This window comes from Anomaloglossus baeobatrachus, chromosome 6 (genome assembly GCF_048569485.1).
Source record: "Anomaloglossus baeobatrachus isolate aAnoBae1 chromosome 6, aAnoBae1.hap1, whole genome shotgun sequence".
Lineage (NCBI taxonomy): Eukaryota > Metazoa > Chordata > Amphibia > Anura > Aromobatidae > Anomaloglossus > Anomaloglossus baeobatrachus.
The window spans coordinates 91515606-91540247 of NC_134358.1; the positions used below are offsets into that span (position 1 = coordinate 91515606).

Below are 24642 nucleotides of genomic sequence, written 5' to 3' on the forward strand. Positions count from 1 at the left end.
AGGAGGTGGGTGGGATGTTACGTCCCGCTCATCTCCACCCCTCCGCTTCTATTGGGCGGCCGCTTAGTGACACCGCTGTGACGCCGCACGAACCGCCCCCTTAGAAAGGAGGCTGTTCGCCGGCAACAGTGACGTTGCTAGGCATGTAAGCCCGTGTGACGGCTCTGAACGATATTGTGCACCACGGGCAGGGATTTGCCCGTGACGCACAAACGATGGGGGCGGCTACGCTCGCTAGCGATATCGCTGTGTGTGACGGGGCCTTTTAGGCTATGTTCAGACTAGTGCTGAACTTTATGGGTCAGCCATATCTTCAGGTGGGGTTCAGTGTGGGGAAAATATCTCAGACATCAAGCCCACGTGGAAAAAAAATACAACGTGCTAATCTGGTCTGATTTAAGAACCAGACTGGAACATGGAAATAGCAGGCGGCTCCCGCACCCGTTTGCTTTGTGGACAAGCACACTGAGCTGCATGGGACATACGAATACAGCACCCCACAGGGCAGGTGGTTAACTTACTCATTGCCAGGCAGTCACGGGTCAGGTCAGGCGATGTCAAGGGTGGCCTAGCCCGTTTCCGTTGCCCGGAGGCATGCAGCAAATGAAGGGAAAGTGGGGTGATTGGGAGAGTTTGTTGTGACGCCACCTGTGGTATGCGGCCAGGGAGTAGCCGCCGCTGCGGAATTTCTCACCGGGGCGGGTGTTATGACAGCCGGGATGGTGTAGCTCCCCACAGGCAGAGTGGGCCCCGGTGGGATGACGGGTGGTTAGCAGTCTCTTGGAAGCGCCGGAGCGCGGGGTGACGGCATCGCTAATCTGAGTCTGAGTCGGCAACTGCGGTTCCAGGTTCTTTTACTCACTGATTTAAATCTGCACCAAGGTGCTGGTCTCTGCCGTTGTGGGCTCTGGTCAATCCCAAGCAAGTGAGGGGCCACCACCGGTGTTTGGAGAGAGAGTGTACTTTTCTTAGGATGTCCCCCTTCAGCAGTTAGGAACCTGGACTGAGCTCCCGTTTCAAGCCCCGGGCCTAGTAAAGTTCAAGAGTTCCAGAGGTGTCTTGTCAGAACTATGGTCCAGAATTGTCTGTCTTATGTGAGTGTGTTGCGCCTACTTCTTCCCCATAAGTGTACCCCGTCCCCCAGGTGGCTGGCTTCAGTGACCGGGGAAATCCCATGCATTGTGATGGCCATCCCCTTGCCTACCCTGAGCCATCTCACCCTGTGAGAAGGCTCCTAAGCTGTATGTAAAGTGTAAATGTGGAACCCCGGTGATTAACCCCGCCTTGCCTGAGATGGATACCGCACCTTAACTGAGGTGCAGTATCCTGTGGCGACCAGAGCTTCAGGGGTGCCACACGGAGATTACTTGTCGACAGAAATCAGCACTTATCTGAACCTTGGCTATGTCTTATATACAGGCAAACATATACAGAAAATTATTATAAAACTTATATGGCTTTTTTTGTCCTTTTATCCTTTTGTCTTACTAATATTTTGGGCGATTTTGCATGAGCTCACTGACATATTCTCAGTTAACTCATTCTACAACTAGCAATGTGCAGGGAAACCTAGAGCCAGTAAAAGTGAACTGTGCAATATTTTTTTTAATAAAATCTAATTGTAAAGAAAAAATGTATTCCAAAATGTATGCATTTTAATAAAAAGTGTCCATATCCTTAAACTCGTCAAAAACGTTCTGAGGGCTTTAGGATTTCAGTTAGCAATATGGCCACCAGGACATTACAAGCATTGGTCACCCGTGTTCTCAGTTACATTTGGGTCGTGAGAATATTCCATGTGCTGTAGATGGGGATTTGGGTCACTGGACACTTTGTATGATAAAGGGGTCCCTAGAATATTATGCAAGACATTCCCATTTAATACAGACCATGCTGATGAGCAATGAGCATGTAAACAGAAGCCAGCAGAGGACAGTACAACGCAGAGACAATGGACAGCAAAAAGTGCAATATTTTTAAAGAAACTCAAATGCATGCATACAAAGCTAAATTGTTCACTTTTTGGAACATTTTTTTTTGTTATGTAAATTTATGTATTACTGTTTTGTTATAAATGTAGCACCATTTTAGCCTCTGAGATGATCTACCTATTGCTGGCTGTAGAGTGCTCCAACTGAGAATCCACCATTGAGTTCCTCCGACAGTGACGGTCCAATAGAGACTTTATAACTCTTATCTGTCTTTTTCTGAGCTCCTCTCTATGACCATAGACCACAGCAAAGTTAAAGAGGTGGTCCGCTACTTTAATACTGATGGTTTAGCCTTACGATAGGTCATCAATGTCTGATCGGTGACGGTGTGACACCCGGCACCCTTGCCGATCTGCTGTCCCTGGTGTTGATGGCGGCTAGAACTGCTCAGTTGGGGAGCTGCACAGCTCCTTTGCCGGAATAGTGTCATTGTATGGGTACTGCACATTTGCTTCTTATTGATTTGAATAGTGGACAGATGTACAATAACCATCCGTGACCACTGTTGAGTTGACAGAGCTGCGTTGTGTAGCTCCAAATCTGAGCCTTACGATAGGTGATCAATGTCTGATCGGTGACGGTGTGACACCCGGCACCCTTGCCAATCTGCTGTTCCTGGTGTTGTGGGCAGCTGGAACGGCTCAGTTGGGGAGCTGCCCAGCTCCTTCATCGGAATAGTGGCCGCGGATGGGTACTGCACATACACCTCCTATAGATTTGAATAGTAGACAAATGTGCAATACTCATCCGCAGCCACTGTAGAATTGACACATCTGCAATGTGTGGCCCCAAATCTGAGCTTTACGTTAGGTCATCAATGTCTGATCGGTGAGGCTGTGACACCCAGCACCCTTGTCTTGCCAATCTGCTGCTCCTGGTGTTGGTTGCAGCTAGAACTGTTCAGTTGCAGAGCTGCCCAGCTCCTTCATTGGAATAGTGGCCACGGATGGGTACTGTACATACACCTCCTATTAATTTGAATAGTAGACAAATGTGCAATACCCATCCGCGGTCACTATAGAGTTGACGGCACTACACTATGTAGCGCCAAATCTGAGCCGCACCGGCCGCCAACACTGGCCACAGCTGATTGGCATTGGATTCGCACCCCCACCAATCAGACATTGATGACCTTTCCTAAGGCTAGGCCAATAATCTTAAAGTAATGGACAACCCCTTTAAATGTGTAGGAAACAAAAGGTCTGTAAAAATCAAACAGGGCAACATTTTCAATATAATTGAATTGCAACAATGATTTTTAGCCCCAAATTCAAGCATTTCCGAAAATAAAATGTCCCCAGACGTGTAGAAACCCTTTAATCCTCTTATTAGTCGCGTGGCCTCATTAGATCTCGCTATTTCTTCATTCAGACGATCTCCATAATGACTCCTCTATATTCCCCCATCCTTCTCCAGCACACTTTCCATGCAGACGGTGGACACTATCTCTAAAAATGTTTATTTTATACCCTATTTCACATTCATAGATACATAGTAAGAGTGAATATATAATGTATCAACCTGTTGATGTCTCATTAAAATCTATCATTAGATGCAGTGCTTGAAAAAAAAAAAAATCTCAGTTTTCAGGGAAAGTGACTTGCGAGGACCCTGGAAATAGCCGCAGGTGATTTGTGTATTGCTCCGAGGCAGACAGAATCTAACCTTCCATTCTGTTGGAAGAGGAGCACAGATTTGGCCATTAATGACGAGTAGCTGGGGACAGGAAAAGTAGAGTATCAAGAAATGAGGTCATAAATCTGCCATTTACTCTGGAGTATAAGAGGTGATTCAGACCATTATTAGCTCTTATACCACTTAAGGGAAAAAAATAATTAAACTATTGTGTCTGACCCCAGCTTCACACATCTGCTGGGCTAGGAAAGACCTCACATGCAAATTACTTTATGACGATAATCTAGATAAAGGCAAAAATACAAATGCTACAGAAACTCAGAAGAATGGGAGTTTTCCAAATTAGTTTTTTGATGTTCCTTCCATTAATGCCTTACGTCAGGGGTCTCAAACTTGAAACTCAGCTGGGGGAATGGGACGCACATAGAATAAAAAAAATTGAGGGGGGCCGCATTCTTTGTATGACAAAGTGACATTTTTAATGATTCTATGTTTTTTTTCTATATACCTTTGGATCACTATTTTGAACATTTTTTGCTAGATTATAACAAACCTGCACTTTTTTGTTTAGTTACGTGTGTGTGTATGTATATATATATATATATATATATATATATATATATATATATATACATCCATACATACTGTGTGTGTGTGTGTGTGTGTATATATATATATATATATATATATATATATATATATATATATATATAAAATCATTTTTAATGGCAAAAAATTAATACTTTATCTTCAATATTTTTTTTTACATTTTATCCCCTTCTTCTAATATTATTTTACAATTAGCAGCATCATACAGTCATCTTAGCCATCATCTTGTAGTAATGTCCCCCATCCTCTAGCAATGTCCCCCTTGTGTCCTGTATAATATGAATATCCTTATGTCCTGTAGCAATGTCCCCCATCCTTGTGCTCTGTAGTTATGTCCCCATCTTGTCCCCTGTAGTAATGTTTCCCATCCTTGTGCCCTATAGTAATGTGCCCCTTTCTTGTACCCTGAGTAATGTGCCCATCTTTGTGCCCTGTAGTAATGTCCCCCATCCTTGTGCCCTGTAGTATTGTGCCCATCCTTGTAGTATTATCCATACTTGTGCCATGTAGTATTGTGCTCATCCTTGTGCCCTGTAGTATTCTGCCCATCCTTGAAGTATTGTGCCCATCCTTGTAGTATTGTCTATCCTTGTGACTTGTAGTACTGTGCCCATCCTTGTAGTATTGTGTCCATCCTTGTAGTATTGTGCCTATCCTTGTAGTATTCTGCCCAGTAGTATTCTGCCCATCCTTGTAGTATTCTGCCCATTCTTGTAGTATTCTGCCCATCTTTGTAGTATTGTGCCCATCCTTGTAGTATTATGCCCATCCTTGTAGTATTATGCCCATCCTTGTAGTAGTCTGCCCATCCTTCTAGTATTCTGCCCATCCTTCTAGTATTCTGCCCATCCTTCTAGTATTCTGCCCATCCTTCTAGTATTCTGCCCATCCTTGAGCCCTCATCCTCGTTCCCTATTATGGCGCTCTTCAGAAACGCCAAAAGAACAACAAAATTCTTCTCACCTTTCCTCCCGTTCCCTCAGGGCTGCGTGCTGATCAGTGTTTCAGCTGCGTCCAAAGTGCTGAGTTGTACAGTGCAAGTAGAGTGGAGGGGATTTCTAGAAATCCCATCCACTGTTTGTGTGCGGCCCGCAGCAAACACTTACCTGCGGTGCGGCTTTCAGAGTCGCAAGTGTCTTTCGTCCTCAGAATACAGCGAGGAGACCGCATCGGTCCGAACCCAGATCGTTAGCATGAACAGCTGCAGTCTCCTGTATTCTCCTGAGGAGGAGACTCATGGCCCCGCAGTCAGGACCCGCTGTGTCCAGGACACAGCAGCTCCTGATCGTGGGCATATACCAGGTGTTTGCAGCCTGCAGACTCCGTGACGATCGCAGCTCTATGCTGGATGCCGGCGCCGGCAGGTACAGTTGAATCATTTGCAGTGCTGCGCAGAGGAGCTCTGAGCACTATACCAATGGCTGAAGCCAGCCAATCAAATGCAAGGAGGTGACATCATACAGCGACATCACCTCCTGCATCTGATTGGCCGCGTCATCCATTGGTGTAGTGCAGACAGCACCCCTGCGTGTCACCGCAAATGATTCAACTGTACTGTGCCTGCCGTTGCCAGCTCACAGCATAGACCTGCGATCATCACGGGGACTGCGGGCCACAAAAAGCAGCCTCAGGGGCCACATGCGGCTCGCGGACCGCGTTTGAGACCTCTGCCTTACGTGGAGTTGAAATAAATGGATGTGAAGAGAATTATAAATTAGAGTATATAGTTAGGAAAATCAAAACCAGTGGTGATTAATGGTGATTAATTGGATGACTGCCTTTATGTGTAATTGGGATTGATGGGCCACGATCTTTGTGGAAGTATTTTGACTTGCTTAAAGCAAATCTGTCAGCAGGTTTTAGCTATGTGAGCTGAAGTCAGCATGCTGTAGGGGTTGAAAAGTAAAAATGAACTGTGCTCTTCTTATCAGGTTCCATGCTGTTGTTTACTTAACCTAAAGGCTTAGTCACATTGTGATTACATTGCTGTGACTAGGTGGCTTCTGCCATGTTGTCCGACACATCCACTCCTCTGATTGACCTCGCTGTCAATGTTCAATCTCTATTGAGAGCCTGGTGTGGGCAGGGCCTTCTCCCACAGCTCTGTTGCATTGCTAAATCTAAAACCTCAGGTTATATCAGAGCGGCTGCAGTCAGTAATCTAAGTGATACATCGTTGGATTCAGGGTCTCTGTGCCTACATCATACTGCTCTCAGATTAGGTAACAAAAACCTGCTGACAGATTTTCTTTTAAACTGTCATATATTCTCAGTTCTAGCATCTTGACTTTGGTTTATAACAGCTAGGTCTCACCTGTTTTAAAATTCTATTCAATACCTGGATTTTTTTATACAAGGATAGTTATTCCTGCTTTTAAAAATACCTCTTATATTTTCTCTAGTGATGTAGACTTGAAAACGGCAATATTCTTGGCATAGGCTATATTGAGCTGCAAAGTCCTTGGTCTTCACCCTTGCTTTCCCAAAAGAAAGTCTTGACTGCAATATCATCTGAGGTTGCAGTCACCACTTTACTTGACAACTGGTAGCAATAAAGCTGCTAGAATGACCGTCCAACACGGGAACTACAACCGTCTCCAAAGTAATACCAAGCATTTTATTTAGAAACACTGCACATAAATGAATGGTTAGACCTTTTTGTTGGCCATTGAAGCTTCCACACATCTGAGAAGGGTTTCCATAAGATTCCGCAGTGTGTCTATGGGAATTTGTGTCCATTTAGCCAAAAACCATAGCTTCCATATTCTCCTTATCCAAAATGGTCAGACACTGGTTTTGGATAAGAAGGTTATCAGTCATGTCATAGAGTTTCAAGGTCAGGGCTCTGTGCCTAAAGCCGGCCATGTACATCAGACGACTCTCCCATACACAGGAGCGTTCACTTGGCCAACTGCTCCTGTGTACTTTATTAGAAGGGCGGCTTTGCACACTACAACATCGCAGGTGCGATGTCGGTGGGGTCAAATCGAAAGTGACGCACATCCGGCGTCACTTGCGATTCGTAGTGTGTAAATCCTAGATGATACAATGAACGAGCGCAAAAGCGTTGTTATCGTATCATCGGTGCAGGCTCCGACATTTCCATAATGCCAGTGCAGCGACAGGTACGTTGTAGTTCCTCGTTCCTGCGGCAGCACACATTGCTGTGTGTGAAGCCGCAGGAACGAGGAACATCTCCTTACCTGCCGCCAGCGGCTATACGGAAGGAAGGAGGTGGGCGGGATGTTTACATCCTGCTCATCTCCGCCCCTCCGCCACCATTGGCCGCCTGCCGTGTGACGTCGCTGTGACGCCGCACGACCCGTCCCCTTAGGAAGGAGGCGGGTCGCCGGTCAGAGCGACGGTCGCAGGGCAGGTGAGTGCATGTGAAGCTGGCGTAGCGATAATTATCGCTATGCCAGCTATCACAAGATATCGTACCTGCGACAGGGGCGGGGACTATCGCGTGCGACATTGCAGCATCGGCTTGCGATGTCGCAACGTGCAAAGCCCGCCGAAGGCCGTTGGTTGACATGTCAGCCGGCAACTTTTCTCCAAGAGAAGAATGCAATCAGCAGCGAAATTAAACATGCTCAATCAACACCTCCCCTCAAGTGATAAGTCGACTAGCACCCCCTACACTTCATACCAGAGGTCCCCAACCTTTCTGACCTTGAGAGCCACATTCAGCTTTGAAAAAGGATTGTGAGCCTCATTCAACTCTGATAGAGGGTCATGAGCCACATACCGCCCCAGCCACCCTGACCGTAGTGGTACTCAGAGCTCTCATTACCCTTAAAATGAAAGCCAAAGCTCTTCCACAGAAATCACACCAAGGAAGTATACCAAGATCCAGAGGTTCTACTTTATCCCATTTAGATCTATTCTTCTGTGTGGAGCTAATCGCAAATTTCCATGGAGACCTGCTGTTCATTTGCTAGCCCTGGTGGCAGACAACCATGAGACACGCATCATTGGTTCGCAAGCCACATGTGGCTCCTGAACCACAGGTTTGGGACCCTTGCTTTAGGTGGTTGGCCAAAGCCATCGCTATTGGCTCGTTCAGCCAATATTAGTCTGCGTTTGGTGGCCTTTACACTCAAGTTGCTCCTCACCAAACACTGTACAGAGCCACATCCCATTTTGAGCAATTTTACAGGACAGAAAAAGCGTGAGACCGCTGCAGACATCTTATTTGCAACCTCTTTTTACACTAGACCGAATGTTATCATTGCATAGAAGTTCCCTGCTCTGCTGTCTATATACAGAGCTCTACTGAGTGTTACCCTGTAATATAGTTCTAATATTTTCCTCTAAAGCAGTTATGCAAATTTCCTACGTTCATTCAGTTTATACAAATATTTTTGGAAATCAGCCTTGTCACACTGGATTATCTTCCTGCGCCCTAGTAGTATTTTATTCAAATACATTATTTGCAAAACCAATGTCACTCAGCCACGAGTCTCTGATGATGATGATAACGATAACGAAGACCTTGTAGGGATTTCCTCTAGTGACTTAAAACGTCCAAACGGAAGAATAATCAGTCAGCCATTTTTTGGGCAACAATGACAAAGATTAATCTCTGCCATATTTTATGGCCTGGTCTGAGCGTCCATTAATGAGTCGTAGATCTGTTGGTCAGTATGGTCAACTTTTCAACTACAGCAGCCAATAATATGCGAAAAAAAACAACAACAGATCAACATTTCTACAGATATTGGCCTTTTATTCGTTGGCAGCGAACGGTCTAACATTGCCTTTTCATCAGTCTAAAATAATTAAATCTTGTCTGGCCGCGTTGCATTGTCCCCAACACTCTTCATGTATCAATTTCTACATTCTAAATTTGTTTCTTAGTATAATGCAATAGACCCAAAATTGTATAAGACTAGCAAAAAAATGAAAATACCAGAACATTGGAATCAATGAGATCTATGTGGTTATTGAGAGAGATCGATAAGGATTTCTTGGCCATTGTTATGAAAAGAAGCCTTTATGATAATATAACATAATTTAATAAAGCTATTAGGCTCAATGGATGTATTGGATCAGGACGGGCACACTAGCCACAGATGTCAGTGCAGCAGGCAGTTGAGACATGCACAAAATAGGCATTGTGACTAGAAACCACATACAGGTAGCAGAGGTCCTGGAAGATAACAGACCGCAGAAGACCTGGAGACCGCAGACAGGTAACAGAGGACCTGGAGACCGCAGACAGGTAGCAGAGGACCTGGAGACCGCAGACAGGTAGCAGAGGACCTGGAGACTGCAGACAGGTAGCAGAGGTTCTGGAGACCACAGACAGGTAGCAGAGGTCTTGGAGACTGCAGACAGGCAGCAGAGGATATGGAGACTGCAGACAGGTAGCCAAGGTCTTGGAGACTGCAGACAGGTAGCAAAGATTCTGGAGACTGCAGACAGGTAGCAGAGGTCCTGGAGACTGCAAACAGGTGGCAGAGGTTCTGGAAGACTGGAAACAAGTAGTAAAAGTACTGGAATCCACAGACAGAAAAAGGATGTCCTAAAAGACCGGAAATAGGTAGCAAAAGTACTGGAAGTTGCAGGCAGACAGGAGTTTCCCTGTAGACAAGTAGTAGAAGTCATTGAAAACCAGGAAAAGAATCAGAGATACTGGAAGCTGAAGGAACACAGGAGAAATTCTGGAGACTACAGACATTTAGCAGAGCTTCTGGAGATTGCAGACAGGTAGAACATTTTCTGGAGAATGCAGACAGGTAGCAGAGATCCTGGAAGACCGGAAACAGATAGCAGAGGTACTGGAAGCTGCAGGCATACAGTAGACATGCTGGAAACCAAAGATAGGTCGTCGTACACAGACAAACTAAAAAATCTTAATTCCAAGACATACAGTAGGTGTGTGTCTTGGTGGGCCTTATATAGGGATAGGAATCTAATTAGATAGGAGCATGCCAGGCTACTTTCAAAGCTTGACGTAGAGAACAAGAATGTTTAGTGGACTGGGGTGAAGGAAGCAGAACTCAGACCCGAAGCAGGTGTGTAACAGTACTGCCCTTCTTAGTACCCCTCCCAAATGAATCAGTAACACACAGCAATGGTGTTGTTGTTACGCCTTTGGGAAGCGTGGTCTTGGCAAACTTATTTTTTAATATTCGTAAATATCTTTGTTTCACTGTAAAATGAAATACACAAATTGACAGACTGCAGCGGTCTACGTACCTCAGCTGGGATGTCATAGCTATACCAATTAGTATGGACTGGCAGGACAGTAGGCAATGTATATATGTGTGTGTATATATATATATATATATATATATATAATGGCGGTTATGTTTTTTTTTTTACTTACATTTTATTTTAATGCTTTTTAATTTATTGTCGACCCATTCTGGATCTTTTGTAAGAAAGTCAAATAAAAAAAATAAAAAAAACAACTGAAGAATTCTGTAATTGCTTATCTATAATAATATTGACATGTCCCACATTTCTGTTGGGTCATATAACTCCAGGAATCATGTTCACTGCATTCTATAATTTTATGCTAATCCAAATTGTAAGTCCTTCGAGACAGTGTGTCTTCTTGATCTGGCCAGCAGTGATGACGTGTCAGCCATGTGCCCAGCCATGACCACTGACCACTGCAGCCAGTCACTGAACACGCTCTGAGGCCAGAGATTGGCTGCAGCTCTTAAGTGTACATGGATGGTACACTTCTACATCACTTCTGGACAAGACAAGAGGATCCCTTAGACCACCACAATGATGGTTCTGGAGATGTCTCGATCAATATTTGGGCAATAGTAGAGCTGTCACGCTAGGTAAACGCGGGAAAGTACCAAACGCATGGCGTAAGGGAAAGGAAACCCTGTGTCTAGGTAAAGGGAAGGTGGTGACCCCTGACTAAACCTACTACTGGTCCCTGGGGTCCCTCACCACCCTAGATAGGTTCCGCATCTGTGTGCCGATCCGGATACCTGACCCTAAGTATCCCTAGTGCTAGGCCCTAAATAAAATAGGGAACGGAAGGGATGAGCTCTTCATCAATCCCACTAACCACTATAGATGACAGGAGGAGACACACGTGGAAAATGCATGAACAACTTATCTGCAGATGACTTAGGTAGAAGTTCAGCACAGGTTTCTGCAATGATACCACAGAGGAGTAAAAGCCACCTGCTTGCACCCAGGGCTTGAATAAACTGAAGAATATCACCAGCAACAGTCCAAAGGAAAGAACAGTATATAAGCACCAAGAGAATTCTGATGTCAGCAGCTGCATGGAAGTTGAGTTCCTGCTGGGTCCAAAAGGGAGAGAGATGAATACAGCAGGAAAGCTACTTATACCAATGATTACTGACAGCAGGAACAATGGCAAGTCAGGGAGCATATTGTGCGGCCAAACACTGTGACCTTATATGGCCCGAAACCACATGACTGTCTGTTATCCATGATGTATTACAATATAGGATATGTGATTCCTTTGGTTTGTCCTGATGAGGAGATGGATATATCTCTGAAACGCGTTGACCTGTGAAAATAAAAAACGGATTTAATAATATTTCTGGATTTGTGGTTTCTAGCTCGGGTTACACCCGTATTTCTCTCCTCCGTCTGTCTGTTATCCATGCCCCACCATTACAAGGGCGGCATGTGTAACTATTTCGAGAATTATTCAGCTAAAATCTCTGCTTTCTCGTTGCCTCTTTTTGCTGGCCACCAATATTTTAAGGGGGGCTAGTTTTCTTGTCTTCTGTGGAATTCCATTCTTTAAATGGGTCCTCCTGTCAATCAGGAGCCTTATAGCAGGTAGAAATGGCCGTAACCTCTCGGTCGCCCCTTGGGCAATTGAGCGTTGAGATGGATGTTCGGAGATGTGACTGCAGTTTGTGTTTCACTTGCACATCATCAGCAGTATAAAGTATAATTGCACAGCCAGGAAAGCGGCCAGATGTTCGGAAACAGGGATTTTAAATTCATTCTCAGTTATGTGAACTGTGAAAGCTTTTGTATTTCACAACCTCCCTAAAATATGCACAGGTAGAAGGGAAATCAGAGAACAGATGTCATTCCACTCTCTGAAAAGACTCATTAGTTGCATCGTCCTAATAAATTCACTTAGTAATGTTTCCCTTTATTGCACAAACCATGTGTTGTCTTTATCTTTCTAAGTCCCAAAGTGTGTCATAAATCGGCTCACATGGGCGACATTTCTCAACTCTCTGACATCTCATATGACAAAGCGGATTCCCATTGTTATACAGCATCTGAGGTCCTTGAGTCGCCCTTTTCTCTGAACTTTTTGACACTCAGTGATGTTGTAGCCCCTTCTGGAATGTCAGGGGGGCAAGTCCAATATGGCTACTATGACCACTGCTGCAGGGGTTGGCCTGTATGATAAACATGGTTAATTATACCCTCAGTGGTAAAGTTTAGCTACAGTTGTCACTGAACTTTCCCACATACAGAGAAAACCAAAAAGTGGCTAAAATATTGTTCCCAACTTTAGTCTCTTGAGGGGACACTAAAGGACTTTGCAGCTTTTTATGCTCTGATTTTGGGACAACTGCATCTTGTGTTCTAGCTTCACGCAGTGCAATCAAGTCATTTTTGGATGTTCTTTCAATAAACCAAAGATCTGGTAATATTATTTTTTATTTGTTCTGCATTGCCATCATATTCCGCAGCGCTCTACAGAGATTATCATCACTGTACCCATTGGGGCTCACAATCCTAATTCTATCAGTAGGTCTTTTTGAGTGTGGGAGGAAACCCACGCAGGACATACAAACTCCTTGCAGATGTTTTCATTGGTGGGATTTGAACAGCGCTTCAAAGCAACAGTGCCAGCCACTAAACCACCTAGCTGCGCTCTGTACAGAGCCAACCACTGAGCCACCGAGCTACCCACTGTAGAGAGCCAACCACTGAGCCATCGAGTTGCCCACTGTACAATGCCAACAACTGAGCCACTGAGCTGCCCACTCTCAGTGCCAACCACTGAACCACCAAGCTGCCACATGTACAGTGCCAACCACTGAGCCACCGTGCTACCCATTGTACAGTGCTAACTATTGAGCCACCTTGCTGCCCACTATGCAGTGCCAACCACTGAGCTACTGAGCTGCCCACTGTACAGTGCCAACCACTGAGTCACCGAGCTGTCCACTGTACAGTGCTAACCATTGAGCCACCAAACTGCCCACTGTACAGTGCCAACCACTGAACCTCCAAGCTGCCCACTGTACAGTGCTAACCATCGAGCCACTGAGCTGCCCACTGTACAGTGCCAACCACTGAACCACCAAGCTGCCCACTGTACAGTGCTAACCATCGAGCCACTAAGCTGCCCACTGTACAGTGCCAACCACTGAGCCACCAAGACGCCCACTGTACAGTGCTAACCATCGAGCCACTAAACTGCCCACTGTACAGTGCCAACCACTGAGCCACCAAGCTGCCCACTGTACAGTGCTAACCATTGAGCCACTGAGCTGCCCACTGTACAGTGCTAACCATTGAGCCACTAAGCTGTCCACTGTACAGTGCCAACCACTGAGCCACCAAGCTGCCCACTGTACAGTGCTAACCATTGAGCCACCAAGCTGTCCACTGTACAGTGCCAACCACTGAGCTGTCCACTGTACAGTGCTAACCATTGAGCCACCAAGCTGTCCACTGTACAGTGCCAACCACTGAGCCACCAAGCTGCCCACTGTACAGTGCTAACCATTGAGCTACTGAGCTGCCCACTGTACAGTGCCAACCACGGAACCACCAAAATGCCCACTATACAGTGCTAACCATCGAGCCACTGAGCTGCCAAGATAATGAAGATCATGAGGTTGATTTACTATAGACTGGAGTGGTGGCTGCATTGTCTGTAGGATTGCTGGGGAGCGTAAAGCGCTGCACTTTGCTGCCTTCATCAGTCTCATGAACTTGGTCATCAATGAGCATGAGATACCAGTGCTCCAATCAAACTGGGAGGGATTCCCCTTCTTTTTTGCTCCAACCTGAAGAACATATACACGGGGTCCTATTAAAGCCAGTGTCTCAAAAATCCACCAATTTCTAGATACAGCACAGTCATTCCCAACTGTTTTCTACACATTGGTGTTGTGGCTTCCTTTTTTAGAATCTCTGATGTTACAGATCCAAATACCAAGTATGAGATCTCAGTACGGCAGATTAGGCTGAGAGGAGACCGCCAGATTTATGGAAAGTTCCCGTTTTGCGATCATTATAACATGAAGCCTAAATGTGAATTCAGCGTTTTCTGTTCTGGAGCTTCTAGAGTTAATGATAAGGGACAGTGACTAGGAAGATACATTCATCCATAGCCGAGCAGATTTATGCGCTCTCATGCAGTCCTTTATGTGCACAATGTATATCTGCAGATGAAAGCTCTCTGGTAATAAATGCATCTCATTTCCGTTATCTGCCTTCTTCTTTCAGCTCGCCCAGATCTTGCCGACCGAGGAGAATTTCTTGTTGTTCTTTAGAGAGCAGGTGAAGTCAAGCGAGGAGTTCATGCAGGTATGGAAGAACATAGAAACCTTCAATCTGATATTCAGATCAGCTATGGGGGTCACTAATATTAAGGAAACCTACTGCCTATGGGGATGGGGTCCTTCTAGACTCTGTTCACATGGTTTTATCCTAAACAGAAATCAGATCCATCACATGAGGTTCAATGGACCCAGTGATGTTGGGTTCTGGCGTGGTGTCCTTCATTTTTTCAATCAAAACCAACAGAATTGGAGTCAGAGGCGGCTAACCCAACCTCGAATACAGATGTGAACATAGCCTGACTCCTGCTGACCTGCCCAGTGTCTCCCCAAAAAGACAGGGTCTTACTATTTTTTGCTCCAAAAGATGGGCTAGGGCTTATTTTCAGGGGATGACTTATATTTTCCCACAAACAACAATACATAATTATTCTTGAACAAAAGTTCAAAATTATAATAATTACATCTGATTCTAGAACATCAGCATGTTGTGTTAATCCTATTACTGGTTTAGATGCACATTTTCTTATATGATTTGCAATTCTCGTGATGCAAAACCAGTCCTATAGTGGTGGGTATATACCAGTGTTTTCCAAATTCCAGTCCTCATGGCCCCCAACAAGTCATGTTTTCAGGATTTCCTTACTATTGAACAGATGATGGAATCATTATCAAGGCATCACCTGTGCTATATTAAGGAAATCCTGAAAACATGACCTGTTGGGGGTCGTGAGGACTGGAGTTTGGGAACCACTGGTATATACGATATTTACAAAGGTTTCAATTAACTGCTTATGATTCTCCATGTACTGCTAAGTGTACCCTCAAAAGAAAGCAGACACCCACTAAAGGAATCACACTTACCAGACCCCAAACAATTAGAGTTGGCAAGTGAGTGGGCTCTCACATACAAATCTGCATCACTGTCAGGCCCCCCTGCGTTCTACAGTGGTTGACTCCCCCTGGTAACTGGAAGCAGTATCACTCACACAAAGTGATACTGGTACCCAATCTGTGAGAGCTGCAGTACAATGTAGCTGGAATGGCGAAAGACTATGTGAAGCCCCGCCGGTGCTGTGTCGGTGCATACCTTCAGGGACTCCACGTAGCTGGTGCTGGTCACAGGTAGGAAATCTTCGGTTTTGATCGTGACGCCACTCTCAGTATTGCGGCCAGTAGGGACCGCCACTGCAGGTTGAGGGTCGCCTGGGGCTGATGGTGTGTGCAGTTAGATGTAGTAGCCTCCTGAGAGTGAGGCAAGCCCCAGGGCCCTGTGTAAGTTTGTAGTACCACAAGTCGCAGAATGACCACACAGGCAGGATGTCTTTCAGGGTTTTTACTCACTTCAGGTGGCAGGGTGAGTAACCCGGGCGTAGCTGAGATGAACCAGGTGGGAACCAGGTATCCTTCAGGCTGACTTTATGAGGGTGACTACTGACTCGCCTTCCTTAGCCCTTGGTGGTTTGGGGTGACCCCGACTTTGAGTCCCTATGGGGGTCACCCAGGGAAGATGCTGCAGCCTCTCTCCCCTTCGTTCGCCGTATGCTTGTTCCCCGGACCAGGCCACTCCAGCCTCTTGCCTCCTATGACCTATGGGCCCTAACTGCGGTTACGTGGCTGCGGCTTTTGTGGTGATGTGGTGTGGGCTTTGAGAGCCCCACACCGGCAGGTTTAGCAGAAGAAAGCTGGATCTATCTTCGCTTCGGGATCTGCCGCCCGGTTGGGCCTGGTGCTCTCTAGCAGTCTCCTTACTTCCCACTCCGTGCACTCTCTAGCTGAAGCTGGCTTTCAGGCAGCACTCCTAGTTGACCGTTCTCCCCCGTCTGTAGCCACTGCGCGGGCGCTGTTAGACAGCAACAGCCCCACAGGTCTGCTCCTCACTGAGCCCTATGGAGTTCTGCTCTAACTGACTCACTGCCCCTCCTCTCCTGTTCTTGCCTACGCCACCTAGCAACCAGACTCTCCACCACACCCCTTGAGAGGAGATGTAGGCTCTACCCCCTCCACTATTCCAGTGAAGGTGAAGGCTTGCCCCCTCCTGGGATCCCCAGGGGTCCTCTCATGGGTACATGTGTGAGACCTGATCACTATGCGCCTGTGTTCCACACCCCGGTCAGCCTTCTGGATTACCTGTGTTGTACTGTCCCCAGCATGGGTGCAGTACTCAGTGGTGCCTGACCAGGTCAGGGGCGCCACATTCCCCCTTAGTTATCACCAGCACGTCCTCGGGCTGCAAGACAACATTTTAAAATGCATAAAACATTAAAACATGTAAAACATTTAAAAGCACCAGGTATCAGACATCACCACCCTCCACCCACAAGTCCGTTAACCCACCCAAAACCCTCTCAGGAGGCAGGTCACCGGTCCTTTTGGTAACCAGATCTGGGCCATCTACTTCCCCAGACCTTTCCTCCAATCTTCCTCTCCCGTTGGCCGCGACTTCAGCCACTTCTGGCAGGATGTAGAGGCGGCTTTCATGGGCTGGTGGTTTCAGGGTATACCTGGCCTGGTGGATCCGCGCCGTCAGCCTCTTCTGGCAGGATGCAGAGGCGGCCTCCACAGTTGGTGCTGACCAGGTACCCTCTTTGTGGTGGTGAGCCAAGGCCCCATAAACAGGCGTGCTCTCTGGTCGCAGGTGAGCCAAGGCCCTTTTCTACGGACGGGCCCCCCCTGGTTGCAGACGAGCCAAGCCCCTAAACAGGCTGGCCCTGGTGGTGGTGCCACTGGTGTAACTATTTACACTGCGAGAGTTTGTGGCTATAGCAAGTTCATAGCCTTAAAGTTTATTTCTCACAATAGTTTTTGTGGGCGCATTTCTTAAACGTTGCAAACAAAACTTGTCAAAACTGGTCAAAACAGTAACTTCTTACTTTCCTTTACTTTACTCCTCTTTTTCACCAGGGCGTGGGCATGTTGGGCACTGGCACCTGTGACTTTCTTGCTCTCCGTCGTCGTCCGTGGTTGTCTCATCTGTAGGATCTTTGTCTGTGGTTGTTGCATCTGTAGGATCTTTATCTTTCCTTTCTTGGTCTTCGTCTGTTTCTTTTTCTGTATCTGTTTCTTTATCTCTGTCTTTTCTTTCTTGTCTTTCTTGTCTTTCTTGTCTTTCTTGTCTTTCTTGTCTTTCTTGTCTTGGGCATGGTGCTACGTCTAAGGCATAGTAGCCCCTTTCTCCTTGATGTAAGGTGAACTGTACTAAGTCCCCAACTTTCAGATTTCTGCCTGAATGTCCTCTGGGCAGGTGGGCTTGAACATCTCTTCGATTTACAAATATGCCCTCTTTTATTCCTTTTACTACAATGAAGCCGTATCCGCTTTTCAGGTTGAAGTCTTCTACTATTCCTCTGTAAAGGGGTCCTCTAGCCTGGGCTTGGGACCTTCTTAGGCACCTTTTCTCCTCCAGGTCTCTGGCTGTGACCTCCCTCTGCTCTGGAGACTGTGGTGTTGGAGGACGCTTTGTTCTGCTGCGCCTTGTCTTGCGGGCTGGGTTCATGCTTGCAGGCTCCCAGGTGAGGTCTTTGGGCTGATCTTCGTCAGCAGACGGGGTCAGATCTTCCTCATCCCAGCGTGAATAGGGCAGCATCTCCGGCTCTGGGTAGGGGTCTGCTGCGGTTGGCGTCGGAGTCAGCCCTTCTGCTTCATGGTCTCCTCTCCCCCTTAGTTCTTCGCTGCACTCCTTTGGTGGCAGTGCTGGGGATGGGCTTTCTTCAGCTGGTCTGGGCGGTGGACTCTCTGGCGCAGCTGCAGGGGTTGTCTGAATCTCCTTGGGGGTATACGGAGGGAGCAGGTACCGATCCACCATCTCTTGTGGGAACTGGGCCTCTAGGTCAGCCTTCAGCTTCCAGTATTCGGGGTCCTCTCCTATCAGGGTCTTCCTAGCAGGGACCTCGGTGGACTGGGGAGCGGTGTCTGCTCTGGCCTTGCAGGCCGGGGAAAATAGTGATGCAATCTCTTGGCGGGCCGCGCCCTGTATGGCGGCGGCCTGGTCTTGGCGGGCCGCGCCCGGCATGGCGGCGGCCTGGTCTTGGCGGGCCGCGCCCGGCATGGCGGCGGCCTGGTCTTGGCGGGCCGCGCCCGGCATGGCGGCGGCCTGAATCAGTGTCGCTGTTGCAGGGGGCTCTGTGCAGGCTGGGCTAGACGTCGCTGCATCGATCGGAGCTTGGCGGGCCGCACCCGGCGGGGCTGCGGCCTGGTTCAGCATGTCACTTGCGGCGCGGACGAGCGTCGCTGCTGCGTTGGGGTCTTGGCGGACCGGGTTTAGCAGGGTGGCAGCCTGGGTCAGCGTCACACCTGCAGCACGGATGAGCACTGCCGTGGTGGTCGGAGCCCTGCGGGACAGGCGGGGCATCGCTCCAGCGGCCTGGGCTTGGCGGGCCGCTTCTAGCGTGGCTGCGGCCTGGTTCGGTGGCGCCGCGCCGGGCGCCTCTTCCGGGACCGCGGGCGTGGCAGCAGGGGTCGGGGCACTTGTGCTGGCCGGGGCATCACTCGACTCACCCATCTGTGGCAGCATCGGGGTCTGCGTCGTCGCCGCTCGGTCTGACATGCGTCGCGCGGCTCCCTCCTCGTAGGTCCGCACCGCCGCAGCCATCTCCAGGAGCTCCGTGCGTTCTTCCCTAAGCTGTCGCACAATCCCAGCCTCCAGCCGGTCGCAGAAGATGGCAAGCTCTCGGCACCACCAGGCAGCAGTGCCTGGTTCTGGGTATCCGCGTCTGGACTCCATTTTCTCTAACAAGCTGCTGGCTTCTCTTCTGCTGCGCCGTCTCTCGACGCTTCCGCTCTCACAGCCGGCAAGGTCAGAACTCTGCAGGGGATCTCTGGGTAGCCACACCTCTTCGTGGGCGGTAACTTCTTCCAGCGCGGGCTGCTGTTGTTTTTCAGCGCGCTTTTCATGGTGGCAATATGGCGGCGCTTCCAATTTTTCAAGCGGACCGCCCAGGCACATAGTCACCTGTCTGAACAGGTCTAGTCCTTATCCTGTTCGTGACGCCAGATGTGAAGCCCCGCCGGTGCTGTGTCGGTGCATACCTTCAGGGACTCCACGTAGCTGGTGCTGGTCACAGGTAGGAAATCTTCGGTTTTGATCGTGACGCCACTCTCAGTATTGCGGCCAGTAGGGACCGCCACTGCAGGTTGAGGGTCGCCTGGGGCTGATGGTGTGTGCAGTTAGATGTAGTAGCCTCCTGAGAGTGAGGCAAGCCCCAGGGCCCTGTGTAAGTTTGTAGTACCACAAGTCGCAGAATGACCACACAGGCAGGATGTCTTTCAGGGTTTTTACTCACTTCAGGTGGCAGGGTGAGTAACCCGGGCGTAGCTGAGATGAACCAGGTGGGAACCAGGTATCCTTCAGGCTGACTTTATGAGGGTGACTACTGACTCGCCTTCCTTAGCCCTTGGTGGTTTGGGGTGACCCCGACTTTGAGTCCCTATGGGGGTCACCCAGGGAAGATGCTGCAGCCTCTCTCCCCTTCGTTCGCCGTATGCTTGTTCCCCGGACCAGGCCACTCCAGCCTCTTGCCTCCTATGACCTATGGGCCCTAACTGCGGTTACGTGGCTGCGGCTTTTGTGGTGATGTGGTGTGGGCTTTGAGAGCCCCACACCGGCAGGTTTAGCAGAAGAAAGCTGGATCTATCTTCGCTTCGGGATCTGCCGCCCGGTTGGGCCTGGTGCTCTCTAGCAGTCTCCTTACTTCCCACTCCGTGCACTCTCTAGCTGAAGCTGGCTTTCAGGCAGCACTCCTAGTTGACCGTTCTCCCCCGTCTGTAGCCACTGCGCGGGCGCTGTTAGACAGCAACAGCCCCACAGGTCTGCTCCTCACTGAGCCCTATGGAGTTCTGCTCTAACTGACTCACTGCCCCTCCTCTCCTGTTCTTGCCTACGCCACCTAGCAACCAGACTCTCCACCACACCCCTTGAGAGGAGATGGAGGCTCTACCCCCTCCACTATTCCAGTGAAGGTGAAGGCTTGCCCCCTCCTGGGATCCCCAGGGGTCCTCTCATGGGTACATGTGTGAGACCTGATCACTATGCGCCTGTGTTCCACACCCCGGTCAGCCTTCTGGATTACCTGTGTTGTACTGTCCCCAGCATGGGTGCAGTACTCAGTGGTGCCTGACCAGGTCAGGGGCGCCACAACTAGACAGCGACACAGATCTCTGTGTGAGAGCCCATCCACCGTCGGTACTTGCCAACTGTAATTGTTTGGTGTTTGGTTAGTGCAATTTTTTTTGGGAGCGGGAGTGTCTGCTTTCTTTATGGGGTGTCTGCTTTCTTTGATGAAAAGTCCTGCTGTATTCTTTAACTTTTTAGCTACTTGGACACTTCTTTTGGAACTACAACTAGGGCCTATTTTTGGAGCAGCGCTTATATTATATTCTAAGCATACCCAAAAAAGACCCAAAAATCTTTACTATGGCTTATTTTTGGGATAGATCTTATTTTCAGGGAAATAGGGCAGCAGTGATGATTCAAGCTGGTGCCGAACTTCAACATATTTTGTAAATTACGTTTAGTTTTATTGAGTATTACTGTTGAGTTATTTCATCTATGAGGTGAGATCATGAAATAAAAAGCTGTCATAAAATACTGAAGGATAAATTCAGTCTATAATAAAAAAAAAACAAAAAAAAACCATTTTTAACTACTGTATTAAAGGGTTCTTTTCATCATCCTAACTTATTACAATCGCAAAGTACTTGTTGAAAAATACAACTTTGCAACTTACTTTTCATAATAGAGGAATTCTTAATGTTCTTGTTTACTTGTTGTGGTGATAGACTGCAGCGGTGGCCGATCTATTAGTTAAGGAGCTCAGCACTTACCCGCTCCTTGCATTAGAACTTGCAAGTTCTGTTGTGAAGATGACCACACTAGCCTCGGTGCTCCGGCGCTCCTCCGATGCAGAAGTCGGTGCACTCGTGAAGACAAATGATGAGAACAACCCTTTAAGGAATTTTGAGGCAACAGAGGGATGGATACAAAAGTCACGTCTCACCCTGGAGCACCCAGCCTATTATATTGAGAATCCATTTTTGGTGGGAACTTTGTAATGATTTTTATTGTCCACTGGATGGTGATGCAGTAAAATTGCTGCCAAACGTTTTCACCATTTTTGGCTAATTGCTGGGGGTCCTTGTAGCAGAAAAGACATGATCAGCTTATTGTTCAGTTCAGTTTTTAAAAATCAATTGTCAAACTAGACAACCCCCTTAGGCTTTGTACATATTAAGTATGAGTCCTATGTTTGCAATATACAGTATTCTGTATCGATCAGACTCCATTCACTCCACAGAGCCCATAAGAGCATCATTCAGGATGGTAAATGTTGGTATACTTTATTTGTACTATATAAAAACTCCAGAGACAGGATCCTTCTAAAGTGGTCAGCATAGAATGAGAACCGGCATCAGATGGTGAGACTTGTGACTTTTTAAAGTAAAGGGGAGTGGTCACAAAAGAGCTGCACCTGAGATTAAGGCTACAAAGTACAGCCAGATAGAAATGAATACTTAACCCCTACAGCACTAAAGGAAAGTAGATTCACTCAAATAAAAGTTGTAAACCTGCACATAATAAGGCATTGTGACCTTCTTGTCTAAGGGGTACTTTACACGTTGCGGCATTGCATCCGAAATATCGTCGGGGTCACGTCGTTAGTGACGCACATCCGGCGCCGGTAACGTCATCACAACGTGTAAATCCTAGATGCCCCGATAAACGATGGCAAAAGCGTTGAAAATTGGTGATCTGTGTAGTGTCGGTCATTTTCATAATGTCGGGTTGACTGCAGGTATGATGTTGTTTGTCGCTCCTGTGGCAGCACACATCGCTGTGTGTAAACAAACATCTCCTTACCTGCATCCCGACGGTAATGCGGAAGGGAGAAGGTGGGCGGGATGTTATGTCCCGCTCATCTCCGCCCCTCCGCTTCTATTGGCCGGCCGCTGTGTGACGTCGCGGTGACGTCGCTGTGACGCCGAACGCACCTCCCCCTTGAAGGAGGGATAGTTCAGCGGTCACAGCAACGTCGCCGAGCAGGTATGTGCGTGTGATGCTACCGTAGCGATAATGTTCGCTACGGCAGCAATCACCACATATCGCATGTGCGACAGGGGCGGGCGCTATCGCGCTCGGCATCGCTAGCCGACGCTAGCGATGCCGCAATGTGCAAAGTACCCCTAAGACTCCCCAGAGGTCTCCCCAGGACCAACTCATGACAGTTGGTCCCTTTGCAGCTATAATGGATTCTACCCTTCTGGAAAGGATTTCTACAAAATTTTGGAATGTGTTTTTTCAAATTTTTATGCACGTATCCAGAAGAACATTTGTGAGACTCTGATGTTGGATGAGGGGGACTGGGTCACAGTCTCCATTCTAGCTCATTCCAAAGGTGTATAATAGTCAGGGCTCTGTGCGTCCGGTCATGTTCTTCCTCCCCAAGCTAACCCAACTATATCTTTATGGGCTGTGCTTTGAGCAGAGAAAAGCCTTCCCTGAACTGTTTCCACAAAGTTGAAAGCTACAATTGTCCAAAATGTCTTGCTATACTGAAGCATTGTAAATAATAGTAGATGAGGTTTGCAATATTTTTTTATATACACCTCTGGTTTTTTTTGTCTCTTTTGCTATGGCTAAGTAAAATGGGACTTGTCTTAAAATATCTTTTTCCAAATCTTGCCTGTTTAAATTTTTCTTTTGAATACTTAGTATTTCATTGTAAGCTGTAAGGTGTTCATTTCACAAAGCTTTCTGTAGAGAAATGTTTAAATCACTTGATCCACATAAATTCTATAGAAAGGCTTTCATTATAATAAGCACTATTATAGATAAGAAACCTCTGTAACAAATGTATCTCTTCCCAGTCTTCACAGTGACCATGCTTCAGCCCATCACATTCTATAGATTAGATTGGAATTATCATTATGTTCTCCACTGCTTTTTATGTTTTAAAATAACATCTCAGAATAATCTACGAATAAAGAATAAAGTAAAGTCACTTATTGATCCTCGACTGCTCCTCGAGTACCACCATTCAGATCCCTGACTGCATTTTAGCTTCCTCCTCTGTGGGTACAAGCATGTGCCCATAGTCAAGAATGCCGTCACATGTTGAAGGTGAGGCTAGGAGACCGGCAATTTAGGGTGCAGCGGTTGTGACACATTCAGAGTTTTTAGATTAAAGGGAACCTGTCATCAGAAATTTACCTGTAAACCTAAAAGTTCCCCCCTCTGCAGCTCCTGGGCTGCATTCTAGCAAGCTTCCTATAGTTTTTGTGGCCCCTTTTATACTAAAATAAATACTTTATAAACTTGTACCTTTTCGTATGCAAATTTTTAAAATTGTCCATGGGGGCGGGCTGCCTGGCGTCCGTTGCTGTCCTCCTGCCGATTTACGCCGCCCCCGAACGCTGAATTTTAAACCTCAGGACGCCGCCCCTGGGTGCCCGTTGTCCCGCACATGCGCTTTGCGACTGTAGCGGTGCCGTGCACTGTGTGCACGTGTGACCACTGGTGATGCTTTGCGCGGGCACGAGGTTATGGGCGGCGCTGTGAGTGTCATCAGCAAGTGCCGCCCATAACCTCGTGACCGCACTTTCCCCTTTGCCTCCTGCGTTCTGCGCAAGCGTCTCCTCGTAACCTGTGGTGGCCTGATCCGCTCCTCCCATCTATTTCCTGCTGCAGGGCAAGATGGGAAAGGTGACGTCGGATCATTTGGCCAGCGCTTGCGCAGAACGCAGGAGGCAAAGGGGAGAGCGCGGCCACGGTATTATGGGCGGGCACTTGTAATGCATTCACAGCGCCGCCCATAATATCGTGCCTGCGACCACGTCACCAGCAGTCCTGGCGTGCACGGGACCTCGGGCGCTGTGGGCGGCGTCCTGATCTATGAAATGAAGCAATGGGGGACGGCGTA

The 24642-nt window shown here is 47.6% G+C and overlaps 1 protein-coding gene across 1 annotated transcript in view; it reads left to right on the plus strand.

Annotated features, from left to right (window-relative positions):
• CALB1 (calbindin 1) overlaps nucleotides 1-24642 on the plus strand; it is a 122676-nt gene that overhangs the window by 40643 nt on the left and 57391 nt on the right. The window contains exon 4 of the mRNA XM_075353102.1: nucleotides 14676-14756. Within this exon, the coding sequence (XP_075209217.1) occupies nucleotides 14676-14756 (81 nt within the window). The remainder of the gene's footprint in view (nucleotides 1-14675; nucleotides 14757-24642) is intronic.